At 36.8% G+C, this 12,130-nt stretch overlaps 1 protein-coding gene across 1 annotated transcript in view; it reads right to left on the bottom strand.

Moving 5' to 3' along the window:
• LOC150088169 (uncharacterized) overlaps nucleotides 1–12,130 on the bottom strand; it is a 311,939-nt gene that overhangs the window by 32,619 nt on the left and 267,190 nt on the right. The window contains exon 9 of the mRNA XM_090370054.1: nucleotides 3,037–3,159. Coding sequence (XP_090226180.1) covers nucleotides 3,037–3,159 — 123 coding nt within the window. The remainder of the gene's footprint in view (nucleotides 1–3,036; nucleotides 3,160–12,130) is intronic.

Here is a 12,130-nt window from a genome sequence, read left to right as displayed (position 1 = left end):
TAAGCTTTCAGAAATCTGAATCTAAAACTTTTTGCATTAAATAATCTTTCTTTGAAATTATTAGTAATAATAAACTATGTATATCATTATAAAATACAACCAAATGTGTTTTAAAGTTATTTGCTCTAAAAGTACAGTTGGACCTCTATATAAATAAATCGATTGTTTGCTTGAAAAAAAATTGTTAAACAAATATTTTGTTATAGAGAAATATGACCTTTTCAACAATGAAAAATACCATAATTCAACATTCACACAATATAGTAAAAGATTATTATTATTATTATTATATAAAGATGGGAAACTAATCAAAAATAAGTGGGGAATGAATAAATTTTTTAACATTTTAAAACAATTAATTTATTAATACATACATATCAGTAAATATACTTACATTATACGCAAAATATATTAGTACACTTTTAAGAATTATTTCTTAAAATATTTGGTTATTTTTTGTTGTATACTGGATTTTACTGTACATCGTTCATAAAAATGTTTGCATTTGTTTAAAAACTCAAATATATTTTCTGGCACATTTTCTTCACACTGAAGGCCTCAATGCAAAGTTCCAAATGCTGCCAAAATTTCATGTTTGGAAGGTTTAATATTGCCCTCATTGACCCCCATTTTCATCCAACTCATCGTCGATATTATTACTAGTTCTTTGAATACACTCCAAAATGTTGGAATCACTTGGATATTCAGCTACTAGACATCACTATCAACTCCCAAAAATTCGTCAAAACCAATTTCTCCATTGATCAAACCTCGCTTGGAATTCTTTTCAAGATTTCTGAATATCTTGTAGTAGTTCATCCCTCTCATCACCGTTAATTGGAATTTTAACAAAACCTGCTTTTGCGAAACAACTTTTAATATTTGTTTCTGTCAAATCTTGACTCCACACTTTCACCAACCCTGATATGTACATCTGCAAATCTATATGTAGGTTGGTTTCTATTGTTTGTAATTTTTTTCAGTATGCACCTTCATTAGTGCATTTTCAAATTCTTGATAATGCCCTGGTCCACCGGGTGCAGTTTAGAAGAGGTATTCAGGGAGAGGAGAAAACAAGCTTCACACTTGTAAGTTTTGAAATTATCGAGTGAAGGTGGGTAGGACAGTTGTCGACAATCAACATGATTTTTCTGTTTTCTTTCATCTTTTGTTGAAATTTAAAATCCACTGTTCAAAAATTTCACTTGTCATCCAAGATTTTTTGTTGTTGTAGTAGTCCAACTCAAAAGACTTTACTCATTTTAAATATCAGGGTTGTTTACTTTTGCCTATTACCAAAACCTTCAGTTTTTGATTACCAGCCATATTTGCATCAACAAAGACTTTAATTCTCTCCCTACTATTTTGACCAACTAAATATTTGTCACCTTTAAAAGTCAGTGTCTTGTTTGGCAAACATTTAAAAAAATAAACCTATTTCATCAACACTGAATATGTCTTTGGACTCGTAGTCCTCCATAATTTTTTCTTTCCAATGGGTAGTCTTCTTTGATTACAACTCTACTTTCACCAGAAATAACTTTTTCCAGCACTTTTTAAATCTGTCCAGCCAACCAAAACTAGCTTGGAATGTTTTATGCCCCAGAAAAGATGCGTATCCCATAGCCTTTTCTTTTATTAATGGCCCTAATATTGGCATGTTTTCATCTCAAATCAACTTCACCCACTTAAAAATGGCTTCATCTTACATCTTCATACAGTCATAATTTTGCACGCTTCCGACTCGGTCCCGTTTCCTCCAGTTTGAGAATCGAAACACGGTTTTTCAGAATGGTTGACACAATACTGGCAAGGATACCAAAATTTAAAGCAATACCTTCTTTTTTAACACCCCTATCTACACTATTAAGCACTTCCACTTTTTCCATTACACTTAAGAATTTTCTTTTAGACAAAAAAAAAAAAAAAAAAGATTTAGGGAGCACTTGTACCTACCATGTAAACAGAAACAGGTGAAATTTAGTGAAAATGTGGATTACTCATTTCTGTGAAACAACAGATGAATTTCCCGGATAAAGGAAAATCACTCTCTCTCCTAATTTTCTAATAGGGTGCTTACAGTAGAAAACAGGTTGACCAGTCAACGTTCATGGGAATATGCCTTAATCTTTGCCAATGGCTGTGGACACACAGACAGCAGTTGACAAACTCGACTTCTCAGTAGAGTAGAGGCAGTTTACAGGTTTTATGGACACGACTAAATTGTGGAATGTTTTAGCTCTTAATTCGTGCTTTCTAATGAATCAGCTTTATTGCCTAAAGGTCAGAGTTGCCAACAATGAGTACCCAGGTCTCTTGAAATCAGTTCGTTATATCGAAATTTTCTTTATTATACGAAACTGTTTTCGTTGTAACGACCATGGCGAAATCAAAAAAAAAATTTGCTATATGGAAGTTTATTAAAGAGAGGTCTGACTGTACTTGAATTTTTAAATTATTATTTAATGGCATCAGTACTAAAAAAAAAAAAAAAAAAAGACTGGCTATGGAATATGCTCTGCACAAAAGTTATTATAATGGATGGTAGGTGGGGGGATATTAACACAGAAATTAAATGGTTCAATCTAAGATGCTAATATCTTTTTAAATTGCATAGCATCACCTAACAGCCAAATCCACTATGCATTTAAAAATCTGCAACACTGCCAGGACAGCTTCTATTAATGAACCCATTTGTTTTAAATTTAATATCCAGTTTATTTTACATTCAAATTTGTTATCACAAAAATATTTTAATCTTGAACGTCTAATTTTGACATTTAAAGACAAACTTAGAGACAAACAACAGTTCTGTGCACCAAAATTTAATCAAAATAAAAAGGGAAATAAAATATTTACATTATTTTATTTATTTGTTCTTTATTCTGTAAATAAGAAATTTCAATGCACAGCTCCCAAATGCATGCGAAATCACAAAAGATATACTTGTAGAAGTAGTAGTGGTGGTGTGTGTGAGTTGGGAGGGGAAAATACATCAAAAACTGAAATGAATGATATGAAATGTAAAGATAATACCTTTGTCTGCTGTCCTTCTTTGCTACCAAATTCATCAGTTTCATCCAAAATATATAGAGGCAACACATGTAACTGCTCATCATCTGGCTTTCCCCATCCTCGATACCTTGTAAGAGTAACAACCTATGAAAAGATAAAACATTATATATCATGACATGGATTGACATTTTTTTTTATAGTTTTTATGCTTTATGGCATTTATGTAATTATATATATATTTTTTTTCTTGCCATCTTCACAATACTTACCTGTTCAACTCTACCTTCTGCCATCAGTTTCCAGCCTGAGATTCCAAGTCTTCATAAAGTGTCTCTTCTTGGGTCTTCTCTCTCATTTTATCACAAAGACTAGTGCTCTGTTTTCTTGAAACTAGAGTACATGACTAGTCTAGCTGCATCTGTTACTTTTGATATGGTTTAAAAATGAGTGTTTCTGGTAGATTTCATGTTTTCTCTATTTTTTTTCCTGATCCCAAAAGTGGGCTATATTCAAGAAAAATTAGTGTTACATTTTCCATATCTTGTTACATGGAAAAGGAAGTTCCTATTTTCATGTTATTGTTTTTTATTTTCAGGCTATATATATATATATAAAAATGCAAATTCACAATGCTTTTATGTGCAACAAACCTATGTCAGTGATTTATTTTTTAGATTTTATTAAAAATTATAAAAATATGACTCTTTTGTTTTTTTTAAAAAATACCTTACTTTTGCTTTTAAATGCTCACTTTAGAAAATTTACAACCTGAAAAGGATCACCACTTTTCAATAACAGAGTGAATAATAAATATAATGATATGACTAAAATTGAAAATATTTGAAAATTTTATTAAGTACAATAGCAATAACGTTTATTGAACAAAACTTAGAATTTAATGAGATGTTGAGGTAGGATATTTTTAGATAATTGCTCAAAATTTGGTTGAAAATTTGACATGAATTCTTAATACAGAATGAAAATGCTCATTTGTTATTCTGTTTATTTTTAAATATTTATTTGATTTCATGTGTGAAAAAAAATTGCTCGAAAACATATGTCGATCCAAACAAAGTAGCAATTTTCATGGCATTTTCTTTTATTAGTGGAAAATCTTCATATGGGAGAGCCTTGTGGAGGTTCTGCCATCTGAAGATTGGAGTACAATGGCTGCCACTCTGTGGGAAGTAACCCAACTTCAAATTTCATATGCTCTGAAAGGTGCCAAATACATATAACATGTTTATTTAATTTGTTAATATTTATATACATAATTAGCAAATACACTGAAAGGGCAGAATTCATGGGATACCTGGTTCCCGGGCAGCAAAACGCTGTCACCCCCTCTCGCTAGTGGACGAACTCATCGCTTGGCAGGTATATAGGTACAGTGCATCACTGCATTCACGTAGATGGTAATTCGATGTCAGTACGAATAAACATCTTGAGTTAACCGACTTTGAAAGAGGAATGATAGTGGGTGCCCGACACATGGGTCACTGTATCGGGGAGGTGGTACAGCATTTCTGGAATAACATCTCATTGCGGACAGCACTATGGTCGGAGAAAGGTGGTGGATGAACGTGGCCGTCGACGTCTGTCTTGTATTTCTACAGCCAACCAGAGAGCGACAGTGGAACAAATCACTCCCAACTTCAACGAGGGAGGTGCCAGAAAAGTCTCCACCAAGACCATCAGGTCTTGGTGGAGACAATCATTAGCTGCAATAAGTTATGGGAACCACTGACCCACCAGAGTACATTGCTAATACCACAACACAGGACTCTATGCCTCAAGTGGGCAAAATGACATTGTCACAGAACCTTGGATGATTGGAGACGGGAGGGCACATATCTGGCGGAAATCGCATGAAGCTATGCACCTGTCATGTCAACAAGAAACTGTTCAGGCTGGTGGAGAGTTGGTAACGGTCTGGGGTGTTTTCAACAGGCACATGCCGGGTCCTCTGGTACGTCTAGATGCATCTCTGAATGGTCCAGGTTACGTGTCCATCCTTGCAAACCACCTGCTTCCCTTCATGGTCATCATGCACCCACGGGGCAATGGACTCTTCCAGCAGGACAATGCGCCTCCCCCACAGAGCCATGGTCACTAGAACGTTGAATGAACCCTGTGGAGCATCTTTGGGATGCTGTGGAAATGTCCGTTCAAGCTTTGGATCCTCCACCCAGGAATGCGATGGAATTATGGACAGAGGTGCAGCAAGCATGGATGGAAATACCTGTGGAATGCTTTCATGAACTAGTGGACTCAATGCCTTGCCGTGTGAATGCCCTTATCCAGGCGAAAGGTGGGCCTACCTGTTATTAGGTAGGTATCCCATGTCCATTCAGTGTATCCATGCGCATATTTGAAACTTTCCATGCTTATGGTCTTTTAAATCAGAAAATAGAGCAGACAGAGACTGATGCATTTATTTTGTCTAAAATGTTTTTTTTCCTGGAATTTCAGCAGAATTAATATATTTTTTTAAAACTTAAAATGTTACATAGAATAAGTATTGCAATCAAACAGAATAAAAAAAAAAGTTAAAAAAATTAAAAAGAAAATGGGAATGTGTCAGGTGCCCCACCAATGATGGGTTAAACACAACGCCAATAATTCTTCCTTTCTTAATGGATTGCAGTACTTATTGTATGTACTTTTAAGTTTTAATAAAAAAATTAAAAAGTTTAAAATATACTGTGTAATTTACACCTTTCATTTAAAATAAAATAATAATTTTTGCTGAAAACTTCAAAACAATGTTTTAAAGATAAAACAAACATCAGGCTCTTATCCCCTTTTATTTACTGGAATAGGTATAGAGAAGGGCAATCAGATTGGTGGAGGGAAGAAAAGGGTGATCTTACCAAGAAAAGCTTTAAGTCTGCAAGTTGTGGCAGAAAATAAGGCAGCTGCAGGGATCTGATTTTTTTTTTTTTTTTTTTTTTATGTAAACCCCAAACACGAGAGGTATTAGAACCTATAGTACTTAGTACCGTGCTTGGGGTTGGAGGTTGAGAAGACAGAAGATATTTGTTCACATTGGACTTGAACTTCTGTAGACTGTAATTTTCAGGAAATACGAATGAAGGAAGGTTGTTCCAGAAAACAGCAGTTGAATGAATAAACAAAGAAGATGAAAAGTTGGTTCTATGAGTCTGAAGTTGGACAGTAAATGGATGTTGGCTAGTGGCTGCATGTGTTTGGACTGTTTTGAAAGAGAGAGAGCGGGAATTATAGACGCCAATTCAGAAGAATAGTGCCCATGGAAGTATCTGTAGAAGAGGCATGCAGCAGAAACAGTACGTCTATGAGACAGCGAGTGGAGAGACTCTGTTAGACATGAATCATTAATCAACTTAACTGCCCTCTTCTGAATGGAATCAAGAAGCCTGAGAGAGGTTATGGGGGCACCACCCCAGACGTGGGAACAATATTCCGTAGATTTGCGATTTATACAGAGTGAGCAGCTGTTTGGAAGAAAAGTAACGCCGAGAGCAAAAGAGAAAACCAAGTTTTTTAGATGCAGAGGAAGCAATATCTGTAATGTGCTTGTACCAAGAGAGATTAGAAGTCAGGGTAATCCCAAAAGAGATATATCATTTTGCCTAGAAATCGGAGTGTCACCAAAGATAAGCAAGGAGCAGAAGAATCCTTCTTGCGAGATATAAGACAAGACTGAGTTTTAGAAGGATTGAAATCAACTAAGTTGTCTTTGCCCCACTGGAGAATTACCTGAAGACTGGCATTTAAGGAACTGGTAGCAGATTTTCGAGAAGTTGAAGCTGATTGAGCAGGACAAGGTTTCTCAAAATGGAAAGTGGAATGCAATGTGCTATCATCGGCAAAACTATGGATAGAATTTCCAGTCAATGGAAGGTCATTAATATACAAGAGGAAAAGAGTGGGGAAAAGAACTGAACCTTGGGGGACACCGGCATTAGTGGAGAAGTTAGAAGACAGAGAGCCATCTACCATCACCTTCAGTGAGCGATCAGAGAGAAAACTGGATAACCAATTACTAAAAACAGTTGGCAAACCATAAGATGGAAGCTTGTTTAGAAGACCTTTATGCCAAACATGATTGAAAGCCTTTGAGATGTCAAGAGCAACTACTTTTGTTTCACCGAAATTTTCCATCGAATTAGTCCATAAATAGGTAACGTAAGCCAGAATATCACCAGTGGATCGACACTGACAGAATCCATACTGGTGATCGTTGACCAGACAGAAGGTTTCTAGGTAGTTTAAGAGTTGGCGGTTAATTGAGATCTCCATTACTTTAGAAAGAGTAGAAGTAATTGCAATGGGACAATAATTGGATGGGAGGGATTTATCACCCTTTTTTAGGAACTGGCTGGATATGAACAAATTTCCAAGCAGAAGGAAAAACACCTTTGGAATAAGAAAGTGAAAAAAGGCGGCAAAGAATAGGAGTAAGTTCAGGAGCACAGGTTTTGAGAACAAGTGGAGACATACCATCGGGACCTGGAGCTTTCTTAGCATCAAGATTCGTCAAAATCCTTTTGACGGAAGACCACAGGAGGCACTGAATGGAGCATGTTGGGAATGGTGGTAGGTGTTTTACCAAGATCATTAATACATGAGTTGGAAGAAAAATGGGAAGCTAGCAGGTTAGCTTTATCCTTGGCTGAAGTGACAACAGAACCATCTGGTTTGGACAGAGGTGAGAGCAGAGATGGGCAAAAGTTGTGGCCAATAGCTTTGGCAAGAGACCAGAATGCTTGGCTACCATTAGGGCAAGAACCAAGTTTTCTATTCTTAGCCTGTTCAAACTCTAGTTTGGACTGATTAATAACTGCTTTACAATTGTTGCGAGCTTTGGTGTAGGCAGAAAATGAAACTGAAGAATTAGAAACAAGCCAATTACGATATGCAACATTCTTCTCTTGAACAGCCTTAGCACATTTATTGGAAAACCAAGGTTTAGATAAAGGATGAGATTTTAAAGTGGAGTGTGGGATAAAGGATTCCATTCCTGCAAGAATAATTTCACTGACACGATCTGAGCAAATGTTGACATCAGAAGTTTTGAAACAGTAATCCGACCAAGGAAAAGAAGAAAAGAAGTCTCGCAGGTCATCCCATTTTGCATTCTTGTAATGCCAAACAACACGAGGTTGGGAATAGCCATGAGATAAAGGTTCCATTGGAGAAGAGACAATCACCAAGTTGTGATCTGAAGTGCCTAAAGGACCTCTCACTTCGACCGTGTACTTAGAAGGGTTGTTTATGAGAAAAAGATCAAGCGTGTTGGCTGTATGATTAGGATTGTCCGGTATTCTCGTAGGTAAATGAATAATTTGTGCAAGGTCATTAGCAATTGCAAAAGCCTCAGCATCTCGATCCACTACTACTTTTTAATTTAAAAGACCACTAAGTGTGCACAATTTCATGCATACATTTTTGCTTAATATGCATACAAAATATTAAAAAAATTAAAATATTAAAAAGTAAGAGATAACCCAATCTTTTTCGTGGAATGCTTCCAGTCAATTCTCTCTCATGTGACGAATAAAATAAGATGAAAAAAGTGAAAAAACGGATTAATGAATTCCCTCACTCATGGAGATACGACCAAATCCGATGTGCAACAGAATCGAAACCCGAAAGCCCCAACCCGACCCCGAAACACATCAAACCACCGCAGCAAGACCATGAGTGCGAGAAGACATTGTGTTATAATAAATAGTTAAAACTGGTTCCAATAATAAATAATAAAATCACTGACTAAAAAGATTAAAAACTATTAAAATTAAACAGATTAAAAGTTACGATTTGGATGAATACTCAAATTAAACAAAATGCACATTTTGTTTAATATTGATAAAATGGAGTATTTTAGAAAATTGGACTCTATTATATCGGACAGTTCTACTTACAGGGTGATAGACCAGTTTGCATTCAGAAATTTAGTAAACCAATACAACCAGGCCTCGCATAACGCGAGTTCGATTAACGCATTTTTCAGTTACCACTATTTGAAGAAAACAGACCACTTTTCACTTTACACAATGCAAATTTCCAGTTAATGTGATTTTTATTATTATTTTTTTTATGCGATAGTTGAAAAAGATTTGAATCGCACGTTAAGCTCAGACGGGCAATAAACAAACGTTTGCCTGCTGCCCGCCTCGGTGTGTTCCATCAACCATTGGAAGAAGACGTGTTACTTGTTTGTCTCCCGCTAATAAAGTCAATGCAGACTTGCATTTAAGAATTCAAATTTTTAAATGAGCCAGATGAAAATGTTACCGCGAAGGAGATAACGGCAAAAGAACTAGATGAAATCTTTTGTATCGCAGAGAACCTCAAACCTTTTGTTTGAGGTTCTCTGTGATATTTATTTCACCAGGGCCCAGAGAAGATTGTTGTTGGCTATCGGAAATTGATTGATGAAAAGAGAGAGTCAACACTTCAAATATTTCTGCAACAGTCATTTCTTCATTGCGTATTTTGTGGCAGAGGTTACCAAACTTTCTCGGTTCACGGCACCCTTAGTGTCTCAGTAATTTTTTCACGGTGCCCTTAGTGTCCTAGTAATTTTTTCACAGTGCACCCAGACCAAAAGAAATACCTAACAGTTCCGTTTAGTTGTTATGTCCAAACAACTTAATAAGAAATGTTGAAACTGTGAACTACCTGGAGCTAGTAGTTCGAGCGGTATCCAACAGATGTCGAGTATCGCTGTGTTTCCCCTCGAAAATTTAAAATATTACGCGGCCCACAGTTTGGGAACCGCTGTTTTAGGCAATACACATTTAATTCCATAATTATTTTCATTATCTTTTACATTGGATACAGTTAAAAAGGTATTTTTAAAATTCTTTATGGACATTCCAGAAAGTCAAGGCCCAATTATAATTTTTCCTATTGATTATTATATTCGATAACGTGTTTCCATTTTGCAATTAATTCGTCCCGCGAGCGCATCGCGCGTTTCCGTTTTGTGCGATGCACTCGCAGGACGAATTAATCGCGTTAATTGAGGCCAGCATGTACAACAAAACCCTAATGGAATATCACAAAAGTGATTTTATTTCCACGGTCCAATTAAAAGAGCTGAAAGCGAGGACATACAATATTCCTGTACTTTTTGGACAGGTTAAACTTCATAAACCTGGTTCTCCCCCATACACCCTACTGTATCATACAAAAATTCAACTTTTTCACACTTAGCTGCTCACTTATACAACATCATTAAACCATTTAGACAGTTGATTAGGTTTGGCATAAAAAATTATGAGAATTTATTTAATAGTATTAAAGATATTACACTTGGCATTCATGATAAATTATTTTCATTAGATGTTACCACTTTGTACACCAATGTAAATGTGGACTACGCTCTCGATGTAGTTTGGGAACTGTTAAACGATGATTCTATCGCGATAAATCACACTAAATTACCAAAAAAAAAATTTTTTTTTAATTAATCAAACTACTTGAAGCTAACTATTCCACGTTTAAAGAGACTACATACATACGGTTCACCAATAGGTTTGAATCTGAGTGGTCTTATAGCGGAAATCTATCTTGCCAATATCCAGGATATTCATTTAACCCCGTTTCTTCCCTGCATTACTTAGTATGGGAGATATACTGACAGATCACAACACCACTCAAGACATTCTACGGGTATTCAATAATATTCACACGAGACTACATTATACACTGGAGGAGGAACAGATAGAAACAAAAGCCCCAATTTTCTTGAATTTCACCCTCACACATGACATGCAAAAAATCCAAGTTAGCTATTAGATTGACAGTGGTAGGATATCGGCGTAATATCCCCCAAGCTTTGGGAAAAGGTGGAAACCGGGCTGTTTTCGGAATGGTATTGGCAGCTGCATGGACGATATTTTCTGTGATGTACGTGACTGCATCATTGATAGTCTCCTGACTGACTGCATTAAGGTCAAAATTTGCCTGATGTTGGAAGACATTCCAGTCAGCCTGACCAGTCTTCCACCGTGGTAACCTGAAAGGAAGACACTGTCTCTCACTCTGTAAGCAGGTTATCACAGGGAAGTAATCACTTCCATATGGGTTCTCCTCCACTTCTCAAGTCAGTGAAGGGAGTAGAGAAGGGGACCAGATAGAAAGATCAATGGCAGAAAACATACAGGTAGGCATGTGGAAGAATGTGTTGGTTCCCACATTTAGAAGGGAGAGGTCATTGTCATTTAGCATATGCTCTATGACTCGTCCCCTTCCATTATTGCTAGCACTACCCTACAGGGTGTTGTGTCAATTAAAATCCCTGAGAAATAAGAAAGGGGGAGGCAACTGCATTACAAGATCATCAAGGTCTTCCTGGGAGATGTCAGTCCCAGGTGCCAAATAACTAGAGCAGACGGTTAATAAAAATCCCACTGTAAGGTGAATTGCAACAGCATCTATGCTGGTTGTAAGTAGCAAGGCCTGAACTGGGATTTGGTTGCCCACAAGGATAGCCACTCCTCTATGAGCAGGACCATCTGCAGTTCTGTCCTTATGAAAAATTGTGATGTTATTCATGTTGGGGTCATCATTTGCCTTTAGATAAGTCTCCTGCAAGCAAAAGCAAACTGGCTCGTGTTTTTGCAGGAGGGCCTTGATGTCATCAGTATTTTGCCGGAATCCACGACAATTCCATTGTAGGAGTTTAGCCATTATTTTGGCTTGGTGGGTCCATCAGGCAGCTTCCAAGGTGCCAAGGGCTTACTTTTGTCAGTCTTGGATTTATCTTTTTTGTGGAAGTGTAGATGCTGTCATGTCTCCATTTCTTCCTCCACAAAGAGTTCCAAGACTGATTCGTCTGGTACCTCCTTATCCTCTACATCCATTGTTTCCGGTATTACAGGTGGCTCTTCTGATCTTTTTGGCTTTTCTTTACCACTTGGTTTTGGTAGTGGGGGAACGCTAGGAGGTACAGATATAGGAGTAGCAGCTGACTGTCTTTTTTGGGTGGGCTTTTCTGAACTCAATAAATAGCGTGCAATCGGAGTGAGTGACTCTTGAGGTGGTACAGTCATCTCAGTTTGTGTACCGATAGTGCACTTAGCAGAAACCTTCTGGGCATATGAAGGTTCACGGCTATTTA

The sequence above is a fragment of the Mastigoproctus giganteus genome, chromosome 3 (genome assembly GCF_048544385.1).
Source record: "Mastigoproctus giganteus isolate SK-2022 chromosome 3, ASM4854438v1, whole genome shotgun sequence".
NCBI lineage: Eukaryota > Metazoa > Arthropoda > Arachnida > Uropygi > Thelyphonidae > Mastigoproctus > Mastigoproctus giganteus.
Note: the sequence above shows the minus strand (reverse complement) of the source record. Positions and strands in the feature narration are given on the sequence as shown.